Source organism: Crotalus tigris, unplaced genomic scaffold, assembly GCF_016545835.1.
Source record: "Crotalus tigris isolate CLP2741 ecotype Arizona unplaced genomic scaffold, ASM1654583v1 scf7180000020265.513298, whole genome shotgun sequence".
In the NCBI taxonomy this organism is placed as follows: domain Eukaryota; kingdom Metazoa; phylum Chordata; class Lepidosauria; order Squamata; family Viperidae; genus Crotalus; species Crotalus tigris.
The window spans coordinates 122,668-149,769 of record NW_024097936.1 but is presented as its reverse complement, the minus strand read 5'-3'; the positions used below and the strand labels follow the sequence as shown (position 1 = coordinate 149,769).

The 27,102-nt window shown below is 35.6% G+C and overlaps 1 protein-coding gene across 1 annotated transcript; it reads right to left on the bottom strand.

The window, feature by feature from the left end:
* Positions 1–1,441: 1,441 nt before the first annotated feature.
* On the bottom strand, positions 1,442–25,943 carry PAIP1 (poly(A) binding protein interacting protein 1). The gene is made up of 11 exons (XM_039366373.1): positions 25,523–25,943; positions 20,236–20,384; positions 19,789–19,974; positions 14,070–14,182; positions 11,101–11,212; positions 10,114–10,239; positions 8,456–8,562; positions 5,879–5,996; positions 5,694–5,748; positions 4,261–4,345; positions 1,442–3,166 (listed from the first exon to the last, which is right to left on the bottom strand). The coding sequence occupies exons 1-11, from the start codon at positions 25,734–25,736 to the stop codon at positions 3,058–3,060; spliced, it is 1,374 nt and encodes a 457-aa protein (XP_039222307.1). The 5' UTR covers positions 25,737–25,943; the 3' UTR covers positions 1,442–3,057.
* Positions 25,944–27,102: the final 1,159 nt, after the last annotated feature.

Here is a 27,102-nt window from a genome sequence, read left to right as displayed (position 1 = left end):
GTTGTCTACCCCAGTACCTACTACATTCCAATCTCTAAAACCACAATAGAAGGCATAAAGCACCACAATCATTTCCTGTATACATAGGATTCTGATTTTTTTTGAAGTCTGAGTCTAATGAAAAATGTTGTTAGTAAAATACATGATTGTTTAATCTTAGAATGCTTTAAGGTCAAAAACCTCTGAAGGGAAATCTTGAATTGATTGATGATCATGCTCTAGAACAGGCATGTCAAACTGCCAGCTCGTGGGCTGGATGTGTCACGCAGAAACCGTGCCCACCCCATCACGTTACATGATGTTGCTAGTTTGACATGCCTGCTCTAGAATGATAGTTTCATACTTGCAATAATACCTGGCATAATTGGAAAGGCATTTGTTATTTAACCAGATCATACTTTAAATAAGGGCACACAGAAATTGTGTCTTGAAAACTACAAATCATCTTCAGTTGGGCAGAGCGAACATGTATAATAGTAAAATATAAATACAAATGCTGTATAAATTGAAGACAGGGAGGGCCAGAAAACCACTTTTACATGCATATCTCATACCCATATCCTTCTAGAAGAAGAGAAAGCTGCAGTATAGCTTGATCCTAAGCAAATTTAACTCTTAATGCAAAAAAGAATATGGACTGCAATGAGAAATACAGCTATGTTGTAAATACATTTTCTCAGATAATTTCATATTTTCAAAACATTTAAGTGGCACGTGTAATACTTGTAAAGAAAAAAATTAAAATTAGGGGCAATTAATACACTGATTTTACTTCTGATAAAGCAACGCTACTTGTTAAGGGTCAGGTAGACTATTTAATACATCAGTTATCTGTATCTTTTAGGTATTTGTTCAATTACAAAACATACAAATTTGCTGCTTTTTATAACTATCCAGCAAAAGAAAAATAAATACTATTATGTGCAGAATTTGCGGCTTAATTTAAGAATCAGGTATTTCAAAATATTCCTGTCATACATTTCAAATATGATTTTAAAGAACATCTTATGATGCTATATATTAATTCAACTTTATCTTGCCAAATAGAACCATCTTTTAAGGAGTAAATAATATTTCTCTGAGGATTAATCAGAGGACACTTTTGTATTTAGCATCTACCTGACTTTCACTGATTTTGAAGAGGGTGAACAAGGTTGAATCCAGTTAATATTGCAGCAGGAAATTATCAAGAAATATACAGTGTGCCTTAAACTATACTGGGAAATTGAAATCGAAAAAAAAAAAAATTCTGCCAGAAGGCAATGGGAACCCTCCCCACACCATTGTTGTCAAGAAAATATGGATATGTACATGTAGTCATCAGGCCTTAAATGACATTTCACCAGTAACTATAAAGATATTACTCCTCAGCACAGAAGAAAATAAGGAAGGAAGATTTAATATCCTTTCTTAATGAAAATGAAAGCACTAAAAAAGTAAATAAAAGCACATCCAACAACAAACTGTTTATTTTTTTTCCAAAATATGGTGTTAACTAAAAGCTAAACAATCAGAAGATGTAATTTTATACTAACTCATTTAACAGACACAAATTGTACCAAGTTATAACAGTGCAATATTAAACAGCACTATTTACATACATATTTACAACTTACGTCTTTATATAAGTTATTTAACCTACTGCTCAGGAAGTTCAACACATTTGGTGTTAGGAAATAAGATTCTAGGTAATCTATTTAATATAAAATAGTGAATAAAAATGTTAAAAGTATCCTGGACAAAATTTTAGAGAGAAAAAAACAAATGATTTAAAGGAAAGACAATAGACAAATTTAATTTACTTGTTAAATGTGATGCAAACTAAAAAGAGACACGAGGGCTTCTTTTTAGTATGCATTTCAAAGACACAAATTATGAACTTTGAACTAAAAATAATTTCTTTAAATTTCAAAGTGGAAATCAGCAGAAATGGCTGAATTCAGACATTATGTTATATTTTGAAACCTCTAAAATAGCAAGTCTTCATCCTAGGGCCCAATATAGCTAGTCTAAAAATTGAACTATCCTTTGCAAACATGAGCAAAGTCAGAGTCATAGAATTTCTAAGCTGCTATCTGGATTTATGAAAGTATCCTAAACTATGGATTTTTGGGGACTTTGCAACCTTCTCTTTTACCTGATAAATCAGATTTGTTAACCAACATTTTAATCCTGATTAGCATTAATCATTGTTTTATTAACATAAGCCTGACAATAAACAATGGCTAAAGCAGGAAGTATTAATATGGAAATGGGTAAAGAAATAAACATGACACATTTCTGATCGTCTAAACCCATAGTTCAGAAGTTCACTAATATGACATCTAAAACTTAGTAATAATGTTGAAGACAGCTTTGATGAACCAAAACATCGATGTAGCTGTTTGAAAATCCAATTTTTATGCGTGGTTCCAAATGGTTGCTGGGTGGCTACAATTTTCATGATTTGTAAAATATTAAGAAAAAAATTTGGCAACTTCATGAGCCTAAAAATGTGGAAGGGATGCTACAAACTATCCAAAGGGAAGAATGTACAAATCCATTGCAAAAGCAAATCAAAATGCATTATGATTGAAAGGATTTTACTTCAGAAAAGTGTGAACTTTTAATACAAATTTAATCTAAGTTGAACTTTTAGATCAATGTTTCCCAAACTTGACAATTTTAAGCCATGTGGACTTCAACTCCCAGAATTCCACAGCCAGCGTTGCTGGCTGTGGAATTCTGGGAGTTGAAGTCCTCATGCCTTAAAATTGTCAAGTTTGGGAAACACTGTTTTAGATTAATGTGATGCGCCAAATAAATTTGTTACAGCAAAAACACTGCTTATTTAACTGTACATAAAATAAACTATAGTATTTACATATTATTCAAGATATAGAATTTCACTTTACAATTGCTTCTTTTTGGCAGATTCTGTTTAACAAGAAGAAAATTGCATACTTGGAAAAACTTAATTTCCTTTGATATAGACTAAAGGATTTTCCATTTGTTTACTTATTGTCCATTCTATGCTGTTTTAATTTTTTCAAAAAACAAACAATATTTATGTAAAACCTATTGTTTCCTCTTGCGTTCAGATTCTAAGCAAAATTTTTCAAATGCTTCTTCAATTTCTGGATCCATCTCATCATCTTTTTCTTCATCATCTTCATCATCAAAATATCTGCAATAAAATTCATGTTAAATACACATTTTTCAAAATTCAAGTGTTAAAAACATTAATCATAAAAAGATAAATAACAGTATTGATCTTATGATTCTATATTGGTATAAGCTGAACACTGGCAAGTTCCCATTGCAAACTAAGTCTAAATTGCTTAAGTGCAAAAAAGTTCACATTTTTAAATGCTAGCAACAGTTATGTGCAAGAATGGTCAATTTAAATTCCTAAGCGCAAAACAAGTATTCTTTCCAAGAGGAAACCACCTACGTTCCAGCTGCTAAGGTCTCCTCTGCACATTCAAATATAAGCAGGAATTTATAGGATCCAAAACACAAAAAATGATCAGATAAGGAACTGAACAGAAAGACAGAAATAATAATCTTAAAGTAGCTTTTTGCTGTAAGGCCTAAAATATTATGAAAATGTGTTTTTCAAAAGCAATAATTAGTAAAAAGAGCTCTATAGATCTCTTATGGCAGTGATGGCGAACCTTTTAGAGACCGAGTGCCCAAACTGGAACCCAAAATCCACTTATGTATTGTTGGGTGCCGGGTGGGCGTGGCCCAGTGGGTAGGTATGGCCCATTGGGTGGGTGTGGCCAATTAGATGGGTGTGGCTGTGGTGGTAACGGCAGACTGGGTGGGACTAAAAAGTTCAATCAATCAATTTCAACCTTACGAGATCTTTTTTTTTCCCGCGAGAAGTTGAAATTGATTGATTGATTGAACTTTTTTTTTTTTGCACACGGCGGTGGAGGCCTAAAGCGAAAAGGTTTTATAAAACCCAGCTGAAGGCCTAGGACTGGGGTGAGGGCGTGGGTGCCCACAGAGAGGGCTCTGCGTGCCGCCTCTGGCACGTGTGCCACAGGTTCACCACCATGGTCTTAAGGTATTAATTTAACAATTCAGAAGCATAACAGTAAATAAAATTGAAAGAAGCAATCAATTGTATACAAAAAGTTCAAGAATACTAAAGTATTTTCAAAATGATAAATTTTGACAAAAATACTCTGAAAAGTGATAACCAATGTAGGAAAGTTAATAATCAAGTTAAAATGAATCTGCATCACAAATTAGACTAAAACAAGAACTTACTCGTCTTCAGCTCCTGTTCCATTTTCTTCACACTTTTGAAACAAATCTTGCCTTTCAAGAAGTTCTTGATATTTCTCTTGGTAATCTATAATATCAACATTTTTATGAAGTACCACATCCAAGCTTATTTATTTACAATATCTATTAATAAAAATATTATAGATATGTATCTGATAGATAGACAAACATAATTTGTGTAAGCTCTATTGCAGTGGTTCCCAAATGGGTCGGGACCCCATTTGGGGTCGAACGACCATTTCACGGGGGTCGCCAAACAACGCAGTCCGCCATTTTTTCCCCCTTTTCCTTAGCTGTGCTACTCCCTTTTATTCTATTGGCTTTTGAAAGCCAATAGAATAGACTCTCTTGAATAGAGTCTAATTCTATTGGCTTTCAAAAGCCAATAGGAATTGTCCAGGCTGTCTCTGCCCTGCTGAGCCCGCCAAAAGTCCCATTCTGCAAACGGTGCTGCACCAGTTGAGTAGTCCTCGACTTACGACCGGTTGGGGGTCGCGGCATTAAAAAGGTTGAGAACCACTGCTCTATTGGCATATTGAAATAATTTGCTTAAAAGTATCATTTTACTGTACTTCATCATGAACTTTCTCTCCCCCTGGCTTTTCTTCAAATAATATCTGCACTCAAGCAGCATACCTCGCCATTAAACAACTTGCAATATATTGTACTGTAGCAAGGTATTCTCACTGCCAACAAAAGTAAAAGCCTGCAATGCACAATAAAGTGCAAAGACATGGTCTGTGCCTTAAACAATTAGACAAAAACTAAGTGCTAAGCAAAGGAGTACAATTGTGAAAAGTCACACAAAGAAAAAAGGACTATATTGAATGTAGGATGAGGGTATGGAATAAAGCATGACTGACAGCAATCATTGACTGTCACCAAGTTAGTGCCAACTCTTAGCAATCCCATACATATAGTCCTTGTTTAGCAACCTTTTGCAGTTATGATTGTGAAGAAAATGTAACTCTGTGACCAATCTTCACATTTAAGACTTTTATAGGTCTGTAAAATTAAGGAAAACTGAAGAAAGATCATTAGAATGGTTGCAATAGCTTTGTTTAACAACTAATTTGCTAGTCCCAATTGTGGTCCCTAAATAAGGATTACATATAGATGGATTTTCTCCATAATGATCTTTGTATCATTATGGAGAAAACTTTGTATCTCTAGATTTTACTTATCTTTGTTAATAATTTGTCTACAAATAACAGAAACAGCAATAGGTTCAATATGCTGCTGATGTGACTGCAGACAATGAAACAAGCATGATATTAGAATTCCATCTGGATAGAAAGCATTTTCTAGAACTTTTAATAACGTTCCCTATTTTTGATTGTCTTCCTTCCTTGATAACTATAAAATTTAAATTTAATTAACTAGCTATTTGTGCAAAGTAAATAGTTAGAACATACCTGGATCTGCTGCAGTGAAAGGCACACCCTCTGATGTGTAAAATGTTGGTTCGTTCTAGAATTAAAATATGCTTTATTTATTTATGCTACTATTTTTTAATCTTGTATGCTTTAGCATTTTATATCTATTTCAGTAAAGCTATCTCAGGGATAATTTATGGAAGAAGAATGTCAGTATACTTTACCATGAAGTAATTAGGATCGTTTTCTGGAGTTGCTTCCCTGTATGTTGAAGTAATATGTACCCTTCCCCAATTACTTGATCGCAATTCTACTAGTTTTAATAGCATATGCTTTACATCTCTGTAACAGAAAAGTAGAAAATAAAAATCATTATAATGTTTACCATTAGAATACACCTAACTAGTTTATTATAGCTTCTCAAAATGTAAATAAAATTTAATGCTAATGCATTGTCAAAGAACAACTTTTGTTATCAGTATTCTCATACATTAAGTATAGGTATTAAATATGACACATGGCTTTGAAGAACCTATACTGTTTAGGTTGGTTAAACAGTTATTTAAATTTAGCACTTTGTTGATTTTGTCCTTTCTGCTGAATTCAAGGTCTCCAGCCTCTTTCCTTATCACTCTTTAAGTGTACTTTCTTCTCTGAAATGTTTGTGTAAGCATTTTCTTAACTCTAACAGTTATGAGAAAAGCAGTTCTGGTCTTTTCCTAATATCTATTAGAGGCAATCATTCATACATGAGAAATAGCCTAATTATCTAGGCAAGCAATAGATTTTTTAACATGTGCTGATTTCCACAACAAATAAGAAAGAAACAGATAATCATGGACACTTTGATCAAAACAGGACTAAAGACAAATGAAGTTTCTTTAAGGGCTAGTAAAAATCATAGCCTATAGAGAATAACACAAAAGACTTTGCAAAGTTCATCTTGGTCTAAGAATAGCAATAAAAGAATAGAGAATGAATATGGAATTAGCATGTAGAATTATTTAGGAATATATGAAACTCTCATATTATTATTTGCTTTACTTTGTCAGCTCATGGCACCCTTCTGATGCAAAGATAGGATAGTGCAAAATCCAGCTTTGCAAACAGACACTGTAAAAATTTAAAATATCCTGCAATGCCTTGTGAGTTCATTACAATACCCCAGCGCAGGGCTTTTCAACCGGTGGTACCCGTACCATCTGTGGTTCATTAGCACGTAGAAGGTGGTACGCGGCCCTGCCCAGCCAACTGTAGTGGGGGAGGGAACGAGCCAGCGCAGCGCAAAACTTATTGTGAGAGAGTCTTCCGGAGCTGCAGAGTGGCTGGGGCGAGGCAAAGGCCCCAGGCTCACTTCCGGCTCACTTGGAAGAGAAAGGAGGAGGAGGGGGCGGAGACAGGAGAGGCTATAAAAGGAGGCAGTTTGGGTGGGAGAGGGAGAGAGAAAAAAAGAGGCAGCCTTGGGAGGAGGTGGAGTCAGCTGTAGCTGCACCGAAGGGAAAGAAGAAGGAGGACGGTGGGGGGAGAGGAGATCAAGCAGGCTGCCTATGAGCCGATCTACAACTTCTATGGCAGCCTCCGTGCTGGCAGCAACAAACAGGCAAGAAACACAGCGGGGGAGGGGTCACCCTCCACGAGGAATGAAGAAAGGCAACAATGAAGAACAGCAGTATTGGCTGGAGGTGAGGCACGGAGGGAGATGAATAGTGGAAGCATTCTTATGTGCTTTTGTAACTTTGAAATTCTGGGATTTGTGCAATATGGGTGTTGTGTTCTTAAGGAGTATTTGGCAATTTCTATTTGGCTGATGTCTCGTGTTAGCTTCTACTGCTCTGCTATTGTTAGCTGTAAGTTTTGCTGCAAGGGATTTTGAAGTATTTTTTTTCTGAATGGATTTTGCCTATAGCATTCCTTTACTTATGAATGGAGCTATTTGGGGAGGCTGCCTTAGCCGGCAGCCAGTACTTACTACATTTTTTTTCTTCCATAAGTGCAGTTAAGGGAATGCGGCCTTTTAAGCTAGTTCTCTCAGCGGCTTGTCTTTTCTGTCTCTGGAGGCTTTTCCTTGTGATGAATATATGGAAGAGGGAAAATATGGGGGGGGGAGGTGTTTCAAATTCTTCATTCAGAAGGAGATGAGAATGAGAAAGAGGGAGGCAGGGAAGGAAGTCCTACCTTAGCACTTGGCCACCAGCAGCCCTGCCATTGACTTTGCTTGTCAAAAGGGGATCACATGACCCTGGGAAACTGTGAACTCATAAATATTAATCAGTTGCCAAGCATCCAAATATAAATCACATGACCCTAGGCATGCTGCATTGGTCATAAGTGTGAAAAATGGTCATAAGTCATTTCAGTGCAATTGCAACTTTGAACATGTGGTTTTTTTGGGGTCATCAAGTTTTTGACACCTTCCTAGGTAGTACTCGAATATTGCCATATTCTAAAAGTGGTATAAACGGTGAAAAGGTTGAAAAGCCGTGCCCTAGTGTACAGTTAGTATTAATCTTTAAAAAATTTGAAATAATATTATGTCACTATTCAAAGTAACTGCAAGGAGATTTTAAAATAGGCAGAACATGTCTATTTCCTAGAAACCTCTATATGTTTTTTTTACTGTACATATTTAATTTATTGAAAGATGTATTTAAATATGACTGATATTTTAGCACACACTTAATTTTTGTAAGTAATGAGCAATACAGTTATAAATTGAACTGTTCTTTTTTATTCTATTAGAAATAACACAAAATAGTTTTATTCTATAAGGTAATTGGGAAACCACAGAATTTTCTTATTACCTGCTGCAATTTGCATCCAAGACAACATTTTCAATTTTCTGTATTATGTCATTCATGTAAGTATTTCCTTTTTCTTTCCATACATCTTCAAGAACTGATCCTGTCAACTGGGAAACAAATAAAAGCATTGACTGACAACATTTGTCAGATTAAACTAATTTGAAAAAGTGGGTTGCATTCAGAATTATAAGAACTGTGATTTCTAACCTTTTTTTGATTAGTGTCTATTCTTCTTGCAAAGCTTTTATTAATATAGTTATAAAATGCCTATGGCTGCTCAACTCATACCAAAAGTTAACAACAAATACAAACCCTGCCCCCAGTCCCCAACAAGCAACAAAATACATTAAAAAACAACTGAAGCAATAAAATGGCAACTGGATTAAACTGCACTGCAACTCAACTAATGGGGCTCCACTCATCTGGATCCAAATGCCTGGGGAAAGAGCCAAATCTTAACAGCCTTTGTAACAGTTTGAAGGGCCAGTGTCAACCATGTATTAGGGGACAATTTATTTCAAAGGTAAAGGGCCACCACTAAGAAAGCACATTGCTAAGGTCCCGTAAGGTGGCAGTGTTGGGAGCAAGAATGGGTCTTATTAGAGCATCTGGGACAACCCTTGAGTAGGCAATCCTGCATATAACTATGTCCTATATCATGTAGGGCTTTATAGACGATATCCAGAACTTTGAAGCCTTTTAGAAGCCAGTGCAGCTTGTGAAGTAGAGGTGTGTTCATAACCACAGAAAAGCCCATAACTATCTGAGCCATCACATTCTGGACCAAGAGAAGCTTCCAGATGTTTTTCAAGGGCAGCCCCATATACAGTGCATTGTAGAAACCCAAAGGGGAATTGATTAAGGAGTGAGTAACCATGAGCAAGGCCCCTTGGTCCAGCAAATGACACAGAATTCAAAATTGTTCAATGGCCTCCCTGGCTCTTCTGGCTGTCACAACTCTCCTGGCAGGAGTTGTGAACTGAGGAGACACACACTAAATTTTGAGCCTAGCTCAAGAGTCAAAAATGTAAACTTTCAAATTCTCAGACTTGTGGGTCTCAAGACCTACCGTAAGCCCTTCAAGGTAGATCAGGATAGGAAAGTAAAGTTATGAATGCTAATACTACTTTTATTATAAGGTACAGAATCTTTCAAGTCTGAATACACTTCTCCTTTATCTTTGTGAGAACTATGGAAAATCCTGTCTGAAACAATTTGTCCAATTATATTTCTGTCTTGGATTCGGGTTTCTTTTGTCTTCTGGGTGTTGTCTTGGTTGTTCCTCAAGGTTATTCCTTCTGGTCATTATGCCTACAGCCATTAATATTTGGAAGGGTTGGCTGAAGCCTATTCTTCCACATCCAGATACGGGAACAGACTTTTGGCAGCTTCATTTGGACAGCCAGAGGTAGAGATGTACAGCTGGATTATCACGGCATATTGAATGCTAGGATATCCTATAATAGGACACAGGCTGTCCATGGACTAAATGCAATATTTTTGCCATTTTTGTAGGACAACTGAACCTATTTCCCCAGAGTAAACAGAACACTTCATCACACCACAGTATTTATATTAATATTAATCAACACCCAAAGAGGCTCTATTAATAATCAACAAAACTTTTTTTAAAAAACCTCAGAATAGAAAGGACTTACTTTCAATAGTTTTACTGCACAAATTAAATTGCTGTCCATAGGATTTAAAAAAAGTGTATTTAATAGCTCATGAAGTCCAGTTTGAAGAATGTCAGCTCGAGTTACTTGTCCGTTACTTCCTTTTATCTATAAATATATAAAAATAATATTTGCATGAAGGTTTGTAAAACCAATATTGAAAATTAAAAACTATGCCAAATTCTTACTACTAAGGTATCTGGAGCTATTTTTTTTACATTAATTGAACAGCTGATTATATAATAGAATACTTTACCTCACGAATGTCATTTTCCTCAGTTCAAAGTTTTTTAGCTGCTGATTGCAAGCCAGGAAAATCTTTTATTTATTAAAAATTACTCTTGATAGTGAAATCGGCAGCATATAAATTTAATGAATAAATAAAAGTCATAAATTAACTACTTGTTAGATTTAATTGAATGAGAGAACTCACAATTTTATACCTAAGAAGCTTTAAAAGTTTACTGTAGCATGCTATAATTGGTTCTAGTGACGTAGAAAACCTTGATTCATGGCTGTTGTACTAAAGGGTAGCGCTCTGGCAATAAAATGATCAGGATAAGATGTACAAACATACTACTGCTTCATTTTTATAGTAACATCTCTGGGCCCTCTTCTGAAATGTTAAGTAATGAAATTATAAAAATCTCCATAAATAAAATTTATTTTTGGAAATATAATTGAAAATACGCTCTGCGTTTTATTCAATTGTTCATTTAAAAAATAATCATTTGCAAATTAGCGCAAGAACACCTGGTGCTTTTTATAAAAATGCAGCCATATGATAATTAAAAACAAAGTTAAATTATAAGAAAGACTCTAATAAAAAATTAAATTTGTTCAGAGTTTTCCCATTTTCACTGAGTCTAATACTCTACAGATTAATTCTTCAGCCTCTTTCCTTACAAAATGTCTGGCCAGAATTATAGATTTTAAGAAACAATTCAACCAGAAAGAAATATTTTTTACCTCTAGATTTAGATAAAGTTCAGCCAAAAATAACACAAATGCATGAAATCGTTTCCTCACAGCATCATCTCCTTTGGCAGCTCCATCTCTATTTTCAAATTCTTTTTGACACCTAAAAGAGACAACTTTATACTTATATTGGCAAAATTCATAAAATGTGATTACAAATTGAGGCAAATATGATGTTAAAGGATAACATGAAAAAGATTAATATTTATCCAATAACTGATCTATGGTTGCAAAACAAAATGTTCAAATAGATTATGCAACTTGATTAAATACTCATCTTTATATACTTTGACATGTTGCTTGCAATGTCATTTTTGAACCCCTTTACCCCTGAGGGCATGGTAAAAGTTTAAGAGCCATCGTAACTATCATCCAACACCACCGTATCAATTGTCTGCTTTAACATGACCAAGAAGGGACCCCCAAGGAGAAATAACATATTTAGTGGATGGTTCAATTCTCAAAGCCTTCCACGCCCTACATAACACAGTAAAAAAGGGTACTACGTAGGACAGAATTGTGAAAAAGCATTTCAGCTGAGTCCCTGAATAATGCTAAAATATGTAAACTGACTGGTCCATGTAAAACTTTAATCTGATTTATTTAGGGGCAATAGCATTTCACCGCAGAATATCTGGTATGACTTTCATCCAGGAACAAATCAGGATGTGGGTCTTCAATACTAGATAAAGAATCTCTTCCTTTTCCCCTTCTCTCAGGTAGCTTATTCTGTTCTCTGTGGTTGATTTTTCATCAGAGGTTCTCCCCAGACCTATCAGTAACTTCTCCAAAGAAGGAACAGAAAGCCTTGCCCTCAATGGAATGGAGAGAAAATATCTCCAGTATTGTAGTAGATTTTCTCACTTATTCAAATTAAAACCTGGCATTTTAGTACAAAACTATATGATAAATTAAGAGTGTGTATAGAACACACAAAGACTGGAATTAAGTATGATCTGAAAAATTTCCAATTGTTTTTATTTGTTACTTTTCTTCAAGGGTATATTAATAGTGCGGTAAAAAATAAAAAAAAAATATTTCATTTCACCAAAATGAACATTATTAAATATTTTATCTAAAGACTACAGAAACTTTGAAATGGTCCTCACTGCAGAGGAAATAATTCCTCACACAATTAGAGAAATTCTCTTGAAGACTTGAATTTGACTACTGCCAGAATTGTGTAAACAGAAGAAACAGTGAATTTCCCATTCCATAAGGGGCTGAATTTATGATTTAACTGAGCATATGAAACATCAAATCATTACCTTTTTGCTGCCAGTTAGGAAAAATCAACTGATGGAAAATATAGTCAACTTGTCCGTATGTGGTATATAGCTAAATATAACACCAAAGAAATGCTTTCTAATGTCTTGAGGGCCACTACATATTAAAGCTGATAATATCCATGAGAAGTGTATTGGATACAATTAACTGGACCCCAGAAATACTGAGTTCACACTCAGGATTTATTGCAATAACAAAAAAAGAAAATAAAACGAAACAAAATTTCTCAAACTTTGACTTCAGATTCGACTGTTTCATTCACTGCCAGGTGTGATTTCCAAACCTACCAATCCTCAGCTGCAGTACTAAGATGTGAAAAATGGTGAACTATAATATAGATTATTTCCTTTCCTTTATGAAGACTGAGATCCAAGCACAATGTCCTTCTGTTCCATACTGAAGCCTAGTAGTTATCAAAGATAACTATAATTGGACAAATATATGAGCTGAATAAAGTTGTTCAGGTTTTGGAGTATGATAAAAAAGTCCAATTGCTTTAAACTTTCAAAACAGTAAGTTGTCAAGTGTGACATATGACAAACCTTGAATATTCTATATCTGAAGCTTCAAGGGGCAAATGCTATTATAACAGCTCATTATAATCTGATATAACTGATGGGTCTTCTCAGTGATGGTTCCTACTCTGTGGAACACTACCCATCCCCCTAGGCTTGTACTATTCCCACCCTTTTGACTTTGCATAAATTGCTAGAAACCTGTTCGTTCTCCTAAATGTTGGCTTAGGATGATGGCTGAGCCCCCTTGGTTTGGGTTTCTTTTAATTCTGTCTTCTTTTTTCTTAATATATTTTTAAAATGTTTTATTTGTAAGCTGCCTAGAGTCGCTATGGAGTAAGCAGTCTCAAAATTGGAAAAATAAATACATGTTTCTAGACAAACTCAGGCTTTATTTTCTTGACTTGATCATGTCCTCAATGGCAAGATTCTTGACCTCAAGGGGGAACAAAGGAGCTTCACCTAGTCTGTGGCAAGCAAACTTCCTCATTGCTTACAATAATTGAAACAAATGATGTCTGATAACGTCTCTGAAATTTGCAGATGGTTTGATTTATTTTTAGTTAAGGAATTTTTTTTATTTTGAAATTTCAAATAATATTTTTGGAAGAAGCAAGTTTGAAGAGAAGTGTTCTTTGTTTTTAACAAAATGAGAAATGATTTTAAAAGTTGAAACAATAGTCCTAAGAAATATTTATCTAGCATACTGTATTACAATTCATTTTTAAAGCCTTTTACATAAGCTTGGAAACAGATACTGCTGCTTTAAACTATTCTATTAATAATGAACATCTTAAAGGAGCATAATTTTTCTTCATGCTTGATGGGAAGTCTGGAAAAAATGGACTGCTTTAATAAATAGTAGAAAGATGTTGTGTTAGCATATATTCTGAATCGTTTTCAAAGTATGCAGAGCTCTAATGCAGAATACACACAGAATCAAGATTGACAGTCTTGTTTCCTGTTAATGGCAGCTTTTTTCAAAAGAAGATCTACAAACTTCCATTTCAACATGATATAAGTATCTTATGAATTACAACTGGTAACAATGCATAGAGAATTAATTTTGGAATAAAATTGTCTTGAAAAGTTCCTGGAAAATATTGAATCAGAAGGTTTTTTTTTTAAATTTACACACACACACACACAGGTACTGACCTGTGAAGCAGTAATTGTCTGAAGTTGCCACTTTGTGGATTAATGGTGAGGTGATGAGAAAGATAATTGCATAGCCTTGCCCCGATATAGGAAAAATTGGGGACAGAAGTAGCCTTTCAAAACAATCAGAAAAACAATCAGAATTAGACATTTTCAAAAGTTTTGTGATGGTTGTCTATTTTCTACTTATTTCAAATATAGGTAATATTCTGAATACTGTTTCAGGAAATTTAAATGGCAAACCTCTCTGGATTTTTGCTAAAACTTGATATCACAATAAAAACTAGATAGTCATTAATGGAACATTAAGGTTGTATTTGACTTCAGAATTGAATTTTGAGTTCTTACTTTTTCATAAAGAGACAGGAACCAAAAGATTGCTTAAGTGTTAGGCTATCCTTCCTTTAAACACACCTGAATTCTCCCAAATTATTAGTTCACTTCTTTATGAGAGCCAATTTGGTGTAGTGGTTAAGACACCAGGCTAGAAACCAAGAAATCATGAGTTCTAGTCCTGCTTTAGACACAAAGACAGATGACCTTGGGCCAGTTACCCTCTCTCAGCCTTAGAAAGCAGGCAAGGGGAAGCCAGATCTGAAATCTTGCAGGGACTTGTCTAGGAAATAGCAAGGAGTCAAAACAAAGCTCATGCACATATCTACATGAACATTACTAGCATCACCTAAACCTTTACTTAATAACAATTGTGAAGACACAATATTATCCAACATGTACACCAACAGCATAAAGTTTTTAATCTGTGCCCAGCATTATGAATTCCTGAAACATTTAATTTTTTACAGGTACACAGCTTCCTTTCCCTGAATGTCAATTTTTAATTGTTTTTAAATTGAGAAATGAAATTGCCCTTGCTATTTTCACTTTCCTTTAACGAAGAATAAAACCCACGCTGAAACAAAATAGAAATCAAATGCACTTAGCATAACGCACAACAGAATATTTACCAACATATGCTGCTTTGCAATCTCAAATAAGTTCCCTAGTGGATTCATATTCTCAATTCATAGTCTTTGTTCTCATTTTCAAAATATGCAGATGTCCTCAACTTTGGGATTTAAGTGTTCGTTTTCTACAATTACTACCTTCCAGTTAAGTATTATTTTGCCACATTTATGCAGCAGACGTTTTCCAAGATTAAAGAACCAATTTCTTAAATGATGTACCTACATAAGATAAATATATTTGTGCAAGTAGTCCTTGACTTACGACTGCTCACTTAGCAACTACTTGAAGTTCTAATGGACCTACTCAGGATACTTACAACCTGGATTCAAAGTTCCAACCGTCCCCACCCGTGGTCATATGACTAAACTTTGGGCACTTGGCAACTAGGCCACATTTACAGACATTTGCAGCATTCCACGGACACATGACCAGGGATAATAATAATAATAATGATGATGTTGGAAGGGACCTTGGAGGTCATCTAGTCCAACCGCCTGCTCAGGCAGGAAACCCTATACCATTTCAGACAAATAGCTGTCCAGTCTCTTCTTAAAAACTTCCAGTGTTGGAGCATTCACCACTTCTGGAGGCTTATGACAGTTTTGCCAAAAATCAGCATTTCCCGTTTATGGCAAAACCGTGCTTATAGCAAACTATTGATTTTTTTCAGTGACCACTGCAAAAAATATCATGAAATTGGGTTGATCACATGACTAACCCATTTTATCATGGTCATGAGTTACGACCGTGATTGGCAGGCTCCATTACTGTTATAATACGAGGACTACCTATATAGTAAAAGGCTAGAGAGATGTCATGCCTTTAGAATACTATTTTAAAATTTATCAATAAAAAACAATCTATTTCTGGTTTAATTATATAGATAGTAAGACAATATTAACAAACATCAGTGTTTTTTTATTATAAGAGATGCCAAATCAAGAAACCAAGACTGACTATCCTAATATCTGAAAGCATTGTAGAAAGCCAGCCTATTATTCGTTCATGGCACCTATGTACTCCTACCTAACTCCCCTCATAGAAACGAGGTTCAAAGGGGCATTTAAGCTATTGAGTACAACCCTCTGCTTAGATCAAGAATCCAAATTAAAATGCCCTTGACAGATGGCTGTCTAAATTCTTTCTGATCACATTCACAGAAAGCAGCTTAGATCTCCCTAGATAATCTGTTCTGGTCAAATTGTTTCCTAACATTCAATCTGAACCTGTTTTCTTTTAACATAAGACCATTATTCCATGCCTTGTACTCAGGACTGATAATAGGTTCCAACAGAAGAGAATATATGTAGCTCAGGGTTGAATTGTGGAATCCTTGGTGCTCTCTGTTTGCTTGCAGATGTCTCATCACATGACTAGAGAATGTAAACCGCTTATACAGAGCTGTAAAGCACTGAAGCGGTATATAAATGTAAGTACTATTGCTAATATCATTATCAACATCATATTAGTTAGTCAGTGATCACAGTATTAGCTAGTCGGCAAACAGTAAAGCGCCAAGAGCATCTACAACTCCAGAAAACAGGTTTTTGCTGCCTTCTGTGTAACACATCTTGATCATTTTCACTGTTTTTATTTGCACTGGCTTTCAGATTGTTCACATTTTTCTTAGGAGTCTAGAGCCCACAACAAGGCATTCTATTCAAAGTGAGACAATGAAATGATTATTTTGTATGACTGGAAATGATATTACTGTTGGTGTTTATTTTTTCTCAGCAAAATACTTTGCATCTTTATTGAATTCAATTTGTTTACATCCCTTTTCCCTACATCCCAAGATTGCCTTGGATACTAGTAATAATTTTCTCTGGAATTTAGCACATTCACATTTCTAGAACCTGATTTGAATAAGTAAAATTATGTTACTGCAATCACAGTATCCTAAATGAGATGAAGAACAACTTCTACCAGACTAAAGATTCCAATCATATATTTATTAAATTTATTGCCGCCCATCTCACTGTGGAAGCAATTCTGGGTAGCTTATAAATGTTAAAAGATGATATAAAACAATTAAGATTAAATAGAAACTAAAAATCAAGAGGACAGGTGACACAGAAGGGGATGGGTGGGGATCTTTTATCTATCCTGTCAGGAGATGGCAATCCCCCCAATCAGGACCCCAGACCATCCAGCTGAGCCAGACTTTAAGCCTCTTCCAGAAGGCCAGGCAGATGGGTCTGGACCTCACCTCTGACAAGAGAATATTGGAGAGGGCAGGGGCCACAGAAGGGTCTTCTCCGGGACCCCACGAGCCAAAATTCTTTGACAGACAGGATCTAAAATAGTCTTCTTCTGCTAAAGCAGGTCAGGCCAATCCCTTTGGAATGAGATAGCTCCTCAGATATCCTGCACACAAAGGGCTTTAAAGATATTAACCAACACCTTGAATTGGACTTGCAGTAGTGCAGCTCACCCAACAACAGTGTTATATGTGCTAGCCGAGGGGCCTCCAGAACTCTTTGTGCTGCTATGCTCTGCATCAGTTGTAGCTTCCAAATATTCTTCAATGTAGTGTGTGTTGTGGTCAACCAACTGAGAGATGACCAGGACATAGTGACTGCACACAAAGTCTCATGATACCAGAAAAAGATATAATGCTGGATACAATCCTGGTTTCTTTTTCCTGCCCTTTCTTAAAGAACTGGTAGCTGGCCTTTTCCTCGTCTCACTCTGCTAACTTCTATCCTGGCATTAGTCTATTAAGATGATTTTGTATTTCCATCTTTTGAAGTTTTAGCTTTCCTAGCTTTTATACCATTCACAAGTGTGAAAAAAAATCCCTTTTTCTCTTTGAGTCATTAGGGAATATGTTTATCTAATGACCAACCTATATGGCAGGTCCATTTGAAAACTACTCTCTGAAAACAATGATTGACATTCTTTGTAACTTTTCAAGTCACCAAAGGATCTAACTAACATCCCATCCATCCCATCTTCAACTAGGTTGCCAGTAAGAATATCATGGGATATTTTGTCAAATGCTTAGCTGAAGTCCTGATGCATTATGTCCATTCCATTTCCACCATCTACTAGGAAGATGGTGGAAGGATTCGCCTAGCACATTTGCTTGGCAATGATAGCATTGTTTTTGAGACATTAACATACTGGTTTAGAATTTGAATCAGAATCTTCCCAGATACTTTTTTCTCTTTTTGAAAACAGACATTGCATGGCTTTCCAGTCATTTGACGCTTCACACATTCTTCAGAATTTCTCAAAGATACTGAGAGACTTGGATAGATCATCATCCAGGTATTTCATGACACTAAGATGCAATCCACATGGGCTAAAAATCTGAACACAATTCAGAACCAGTAGGTATTCCCTTAACTCAAATTGAAATTTACACCTTTTACTACTTCTTTACAATTGCCTAATGGAATCCATATCCTCTTTTTTCAAAACAAGATAGAATAGATGCTGAATTTTGCTAGTCTGTTCATTGAGGGTTTGGTATATAGTTTTCTATTTTGAATCTATTTACAGAAGCTCTTTTTATTATTGTTAGCATCCTTCACTAAATTCAGATGAGTTTTGTGCTTTAGCCTTCTGGACACCATCTCTACAAAACTGGACTATCTCTATGCACTCTTTCTTGATGGTCAATTTCTTCTATCTACGTATCCTTGTGATTTTCAGATTCTGTAAAAAGCATTCTCAGCACTTTCATTTCTTCAACTATCTTTTTTTGGGAACTATTTACAATTTAATTTTAATAACTCAAATTTTAAGATTTCTCAGTCATCTTAAGTTCTATTTTCATATTACCTTCTCCATAATAAAATGCTATTATTATTATTATTATTATTATTATTATTATTATTACCCTATTATAATCCGTTTTCTTGACATCCTGAATATGAATGTGAGAGCTTTCAGCTTTAGTTTCCTTTAAAATCAATAATTTGCAAAATATATGGCTGTTTTCCCTGCATGTTTCTGTTACTTCTGCTTTATATACTAAAACTTTCCTTTGGTTAGATTCTAATCAAAAACAGCTGATTATCTGATGATTTTCTTCTAAAAAATGCCTAGAAGTTTACTAAACACTCTTTCCATTTATTTTCTTGGACAAAAATATTCTCTGTTATGCTAGATTGCAATATTCTTTCATATCAGGTGTTGAAGCAGATAAAGTACACAATTATTTTGCTGTTCAATATTCAAAAAATATGCTTCCCCTATTATTTTATATTGCACAGCAAAGCTTTGTTTTAATCTCAAAATCTCATTTGCTCTAAGCCTTTAATTATTTGAGGTAAAGGTTTGATTGCATTACTTGTTTACTAATTTTAAAGATTTATATGACTGTCCAATTTGCAAAAATGGGACTCTCAGAGGTATACAGCAATAAAATAAAAAATTACAATAACCATTAAAAGGTTATATAGTTGTCACACACCTGTTACACCTACAAGATGAACTCCATTCTGCCCCTAATGCCTAAGGAAAAACCCGGGTCTTCAAAATTTTCCTAAAGACTAGCAGGATTGTGGCTAGTTGAATCTTGGGGGTGGGTGGATAATTCCATAAGGCAGGTGTCAAAGCAGAGAAGTCCCACCTTCTAAGTCCCATGAGATGACTCTCTTTTAAGGAAGGGACCTGGAGCATGTGCACTCTGTTGAAGCAAGTTTGGATAGGCAGAAATGGGTTTTTCAAATAACTTGGTCTTGGGCCATGTATTCCCTTGATTTACAGAAATTTCTAACGCCATAGCCACCCAACACATTACCTGCTGATATATGAGTTCAACAAGTACTTGTAAAGCTTCATATGTAGTCACACAGCCATTTAGTATTTCTGCAAAATGTGCTATTTCAGTTTCAAAACAGGCTGGCTGCCCTGCAAGATGATTTAGAAAATCCTGCACATATTCTGTTGAAGTTGGATATCCATCACAGTCATCTTCTAAAGATTCCTAAAAATAATTATCAATTTGAATTGGTTAATTGTCATTAATTTATCCTTAAAATGTTCAATTTAGTATTCAAGGGTCCACTGGAATAACATTTATTGATTTTAAACATCTTAGTTTTTAAATCTATGTGACCAAGAAAAATTTGGGAATGAAATAGTTGTTCTTTTAAGAGTTGAATGCATTTCTTAATTTTTTTAAAAAATAAATTTATAAATTACTTTATTTAGGTGGAGCAGGTAGAGAGAAATTCTTAATACTTACAGAATGATTTAGGCTGTATCCTGATGGGTAAAATTCAGGAGCATTTACTGACAACTTTGACATTACCACTGGAGCCACAACCACCTGAGGTTTAGTTACTGCTGAGCCTGAATTTTTTTTCTCTGGTAATGATGCAGGTCTTGCTGGCTCTGAAAAAAATATACAAAACCCAATTAAATAGTTTTCATATGCTACACTATATGACAGTTTAAAACTACTGTTATCTGTTCTGGCAGTAGATAGATGCAGTCTGTCATTATAAATTACTAGCTCAGCAAATAATTACGAGATATGTAATTATAAAATATTATATAAATAAACTAATGAAATATATTAAGTGCATTTATTGAACAGGTGAACCTTCATATACGACAGGATGTTTGCCTTCCCTCCTTATATACCCTCAAAATCCACTAAAGAGTTGTTTTAAAGCACCTGGAATTAATCGAAATTGCTTCTGTAAACAGAAAAATAGTAAAATGGATTTCACTCATTGTTTTACTGTTTTTACTATGGATACTTCATCCCTAATGATAAATTCCTTCCAAGATATTTTACAATATTAAACTCAATAACAGTAAAAATCAATTAAAATTAAGAAGTACTGCCTCAGCAAAATGGTTTTGAAGCACTAGAAAGTCAGTAGGAAAAAAGTTTTCTGGAACAAGAAATGGTTTGATAGCACATCTAAATGAGGCAAGAACTCCTTGAAAGTTCTGTGACTCTGAAGCTACTGGTGAAAAAGTGCTTATCTGGTACCATCTGATCTGATATTTTCTAATGATTCTGTGAACAGAATCCCTGAATTAGATGGCAACTGTACTCAGATACTTTCTAATATCTGAATCTACTTTGTGAGAATGGTGAGGCATTTCTATTTCTCTACTCTTACCGTGTTGGTGGACTTTCTCCTAGCATATTTGTTTACTGATTCTGAATCTCTAAAAATGAGGGTGAGGCAGCAGCAATCTTCTTTAATTTTTTAAACAAAAAAAATTAACTATATGGGAATTGATAATCATCTGCCTTCCTTTTTTCCCCTATCAAATCCCACCCTGGGATGATAGTGTGAATTGTGAAAGTACAGTAGTGGGAGATCTGTGTCTGTCTGTCTGTCTGTCTGTCTGTCTGTCTGTCTGTCTGTCTGTCTGTCTGTCTATCTATCTATCTATCTATCTATCTATCTATCTATCTATCTATCTATCCTATCTAAACTTAAGCTGCATTTACTTGACTATATTCTCTGCACCAAAAGTGGCCAATCAGATGTCTTAAAGAAGATCATGAGCAGGACATGAAGATAATACCATTTTTCACTGTTGCTCCAGAACATATAATAAAGGCAGCTAACTGTAATTCATGTATGGACAAGACTAGTAGCCATTGATAGATATATTTTTCATGTATATTTTAATGTGATTTGCTTTTGATTTTAAATATTTCTCCATTTTTATTTTATAAACTACTGTTTAAATGTATAATTTAAAAAAAAGATTACGTTTTTCGATTGAGTTGAAATTATTACTTAATTTCAATCAGATTCTGCTCCTCTGACCCCTTTATACAATCTTGCATTAGCTTTCTCATACATATTTTTCCTTCCCATCTATTTTGCCACTCTGGCAAGATGACCCTAGTTCTCACCAGTAACACCATTCTGAAAACAAATGTAACAGATAAAATTACTAGCTGGAAACTCATCCTACATGTATTGTTTATTTTTAGAATTCAGTATAAGAATCTGTGGTAATTTAAATGAAAATTGCTATCAATCAGAAGAAAAGTTGTACTAATCTTATAGTCCAAGTTCCTAAGAGAAAATATTTCTTTGCAATTTTCAAATCAATGAAGTAGAATAAACCAGTGACCCTGACTCTAATCCAAACTTAACTGCAACATCTATAGCAGTTTTCAATCTTAAGAAAGTTATTGAGTTCTTCAGTATGAAATCTGCAACTCACATAGAAAAACACAATTTCAAAATGCCAAGTAATAGCTAATTTTATAACATTATCATCATCATTAATTCTGTTCACATACTGTTAAAGTACATAAAGTATAGAATCACTTCAAAATTACAAAATAAAATTATAGTGCATAATGATTTATGTTTATATAGTACAGCAAGGTAATGCAGCTCTTTTCCAACAGCATCTCAAAGACAAAACTGAGGAATTATTGGATAGGTGGAATATCTGGGTGATTACCTGAATCAAAATAACTTGTTCTTCCTACCTCCCCCAGAAAGCTGACTGGGGATTCTGTAATTCCAATCAAAGAGCACTAATCTGGGAAGGCTGTTTACACTGCTGTAGAATTGTTTAAAAGTAATAATACCCAATGGACTTCTCTGCCCTACAGCCTTCAACCTGTGTACATCTGATGTGGAGCCAGAAAACAGAAACAGAAGTAATGTTAGCTACTAATTGGGGCTGAGTGGAGAACAGCATCATGCATTTCTGCCAGCAATAGTATCTGTGTGGGGGTCATTCTTATACCAGAGCACCGATAATGTTACCTAGTATAGTTAATGAAATGTCTGCAAGAAAGCAACCAAGCTTGGAGAGCACCAAGGACCCCCACACAAGAATAAGCTAGAATAGAGGACTTTCCTTACATTTAAGTTATTAAGAGTAGTGGACTATTTTCCTAGTTTCAAGCAAAAATGCAAATGTTATTTTTTTGTTGCTGATTGAAACACCTGAGGTGTTTGAGTCCACACCCTCCCCTTACGAAAAGATAAACAGTCCAGGTAATATATACAGTAGTCCTCGAGTTATTATCATAATTGACCCCAAAATTTATGTTGCTAAGTGAGACATTTGTTAAGTGAGTTTACTCCATTTTATGATTTTTCTTGCCAAAGTTAAGTGATCATTGCATTTGTTAAGTTAGTAACATGGTTGTTAAGTGAATCTGGATTCCCCACTGACCTTGCTTGTCAGAAGGTTACAAAAGCTGATCACATGACCCTGGGACATTGCAACTGTCATAAATATGAGTCAGTTGCAAGCATCTGAATTTTGATCATGTGACCATGGGAATGCTGCAATGGTTGTTAAGTGTGAAAAACAGTCATACATCACTTTTTTCAGTGCTGTTGTAACTTTAAATGGTCACTAAATGAACTGTTGTAAACTGAGGATTACCTGTAATCACAAGGTAACAACATTTTTGTTTCAAAATGTTATCTCTTCTATCCAAGTACAGATCCTTATACTGGCTTTAAATATTATTTAAAATATACTGAGACCCTTCAATCTTGGAAGAAAAAAAGCCAAAACTTGAGCATCCTTCCAATATGCAAGAAGATATGAATATTTATTAAAATGAATGGGTAAAGAGTACAAATAGGATGGATCAAGAGCAATACTGTATGTTATTTATTTATGTATGTATGTATGTATGTATGTATGTATGTATGTATGTATGTATTTGATTTGTGTGCTAACACCATCTCGTCTAGAGGCAACTCTAGGCTACTTACAAACATTAAAAACCGATAAACATTAAAATGATAAAACAAAACATTAATAATAACCAAAAGATGTATGGAATATAGATACTATTTTCTGAAAAACTTAGCAATCAATTTGTTTTAACTGTATTTAATACAGCACATTATCTCATGATTATTTTAATTGTGCCATAAATATGTATGTTATTTTACAGAATTGAATAAACTATCCTTCCCAAGGAATATTTTTTTTCTAGAGCAGGCATTTATTGAAAATATACATTCTGACTTTTTCATTCACATTTGTAGCTTGATAACATTCTTTTAAAGTACAAAAATGAGGAAGTCTGCGTCATTTCTGTTTTAATTTTTGATCTTAAAACTATTGAGAGCTATGAAAGGAGGTCTAGAACATTTTCAAGCGAACAAATCAAATTTATTTAGAAACAAGCTAATGAATTCAATAGAATTTGCTTCTCAACCAGAGTGCAACATGTAAATGGCTTTTACCTGGCTTGCTATTTATTCTTAGTGTCTTATTATGTATTGTAAAATTGCTTTAAATATAAATTCAGTTTATGTCTTTTACATGCTAAGAACAGAATTACTTGGTTATATTATTTTTTTGGATTGATTAAACATAATTGCAGTAAGTTTAATGCAACCCTAAACTTGAGTATTCTGAATTAAGTTTAGGATTTTTTTTTGTATTTTTATTCACATGTTTAGGATTTCACAGAGCCAACAATATACAAATTTGAAAATAAATTCTACTAATTGAGAAAAACAATGTCCAACCGGCATAAAATTTAGCATCAGGAAGGCAAAAAATAAAAATAAGTTATTTAGTCCTTTATTTAACAGTCTTCATATTCAAATTCCCATGAAATACAGGCATGGTTTTATGCATTGAAAAGGTCAAATTATACATACCTCACTAGGTAATACCAGAAGTTACACAAATATAGATCAATGACACATTGTTACAACCCTACATATCTTTTCTAGGGCATTTTAAAGGGCAATCTAAACAGAGGAAAGAATAAAATAACCAACTGTAAGTGAAGCCAGTCAGTTCTAGATATATTTTCCTACAATATGTATAGCTATATCCTCTCACCACTAATAAAATGAGGTTATATAGTCTTTCATAAGTTAATAATTCAATTTATTGAAACCTTTCAGGTGAGAATTCAGATTTCCATGAGCAGAGATGTTTCACAAAGATGACTAACAACTACAACTTATAATCGTTTATTCAGAAGTCCCATTATATTCACTGATATTTAAACGAAACCAAAATTGCTCCCTAATATTTGCAATAAACATTCGAAGCTTACGTTTGGATCCAATCTGATGAAACTGCCAAATTTCACACAAATTGCACACCGATGTCAAAATCCCCAACTTAAATGCGGTTTGATGGTACTGTGTAAGGACTACAGCAAAAGCCGACCCGGCTGAAATTAGGGAGACTGCGTGTTTTATTTATTTGAAAAGCAGAGATACCTGGGCGTAGTATTTTGCCACACAACTGCAGAGATCCGAGAAGACTCGAAACTGAGGAATGTGACGAGTAACTTACATGGCGTTAGGACACATTTGAAGCAGACGGAAGAAGGCGAGAATGCACAATGGTGCATTAAGGAGGGACGGGGGGTGGGGGTGGGATGGTCTTTTTTCTCACCGGGCTCGCCTTCTCTTGGGGACGGGCAAGCGGGAAACGAGACCGGGCTGAGCCACCCCTTTTCCTCAACCAAGCCAGAAACTGGGCGCTAGGAGTGAAGGAGACCCGGGGGCGACGGCAAATGAAGCGACGGAACGCAGTACCTGAGGCGGCGTTGCTGCCCGGAGGTGCAGTCTTGGGGGGCCGGAGAGGCTCCTGAGGACGCGAGAAATCCTGCTTGAGGAGCTGCTCGGGAGTCCCGAAACTGCCGCCGCCGCCGCCGATTCCCAAGCGAGCCCCGCTTTCCGGGGCCAATGGGGCACCACCCCCTCGGCCTCGACCAGCGCCGGGAGCCCGGTCGAAGCCGTTGTCAGACATATCAGCTTCCAAGCCTCTCTTCAAGTCCTGCCGAATGGAGGGGGGGGGCAGCAGCAGGGTCCGGGCCGCCCGCCGCCCTTGCCCCACCGCTCTCTGTCCTCCCCCTCCGGTTCCCCGCTTCTGGTCGCACACACGCCGACGAACGAGAAGCAGCGCTTTCTCCTCACCCCTCTAAGCGAGCCCCCCCTTTTGCCCGCAGCGCCTCCCAGCGCTCCGGAGGCCTCTCCCAGGACGTCGTCATAACAAACCAGGACTAGCAACCCGGCGAATATCTTACTGTACGGTACCGTACACAAGCAAGTCTCTCCGGCTGCTGAGCTCGCAGCGCCCACTGTTGGCACAGCGGAGGAAGCTTCTTCCGGTCTCGAGGCTGCCACTGCCGCACAACGCGAGCCGATGTTTGCTGAATGCGCTAACGGGGCTGCTGGTTCCATAAGAACGCTTAGCTACTGTACATCAGACTAAGCCAGAACAAAACGAAGCCTTATGGTTAAAACTTTTTGCTAAATTTTCGGTGGACTGAGTTTGTTGCAGGTTGTTCAGTGAAACAATAGAGAGGGTAGGAGAAAACAAAGAAAGGAGAAAATAAAAGGCAATAAAGCCTGACAAATTTAGATTTTTATGTGTGTGTGTGTGTGTGTGTGTGTGAATTAGGGGTATCAATGCAATACATCTCTACCACCTTTACAAAGTGGCCTTTCAAAAGTATTTAGCTAAAATGGGTTAGGTTTGATTTATAAAAATTCTTCATTGGCATTTGGAATTCCATTTCCTCTTGTTATTGCTTGATCAACAAACCATTATGAAAACAATTGTTTTTACACAGGGCAGTGGTGGGATTCAGCCGGTTCACACCATGTCGGCAGAACCGGTAGCTATTTTTTTGGTGCCCAGGCCCAGAACGGACTTCTAGAAGCGGCATCCACACGGAAACGGTTGTTCACATATTTGAATCCCACCACTGACATGGGCAAGAAAGATGTCTTTCAAACAATTTGACAAATTTTCTTGCTTTTTTTCATACAATGTCTCCCCCCCAAGCCTTTTTTTAAAATGTCATGATATATATGTTCGCACAGCATTAAACAACATATACATTGGTTTTTATATTTGCATATTTTTGTCAAATATAAACAAGAAAATGTAATATGTGAATCCGTGGACACTGTAATGCTGATTAATTATAGTCGGAGTGGCAGATAGTGGAATCAGTTATCTCCTGCTCTTTGCAACATATATGCTATAAACCTACTTTGAAGGTATCATAGAACAGGGATTCTAATATAACACAAAGGCTACACAAAGCAGCCATGTGCATCTTAAATCCTTGCCAATCAGATCCTGATGTTAATACTGAACTATTCCA

Bases quoted from the DNA above. Each gene is read 5' to 3' on its own strand.
- PAIP1 (XM_039366373.1), bottom strand. From the start codon at position 25,736: ATGTCTGACAACGGCTTCGACCGGGCTCCCGGCGCTGGTCGAGGCCGA. The intron at 19,975-20,235 runs GTAAGTATTAAG...AATTATTTTTAG, and splicing joins GATACAGCCTAAATCATTCT to GAATCTTTAGAAGATGACTG. The intron at 5,749-5,878 runs GTAAAGTATACT...TTTTAATTCTAG, and splicing joins ACGATCCTAATTACTTCATG to AACGAACCAACATTTTACAC.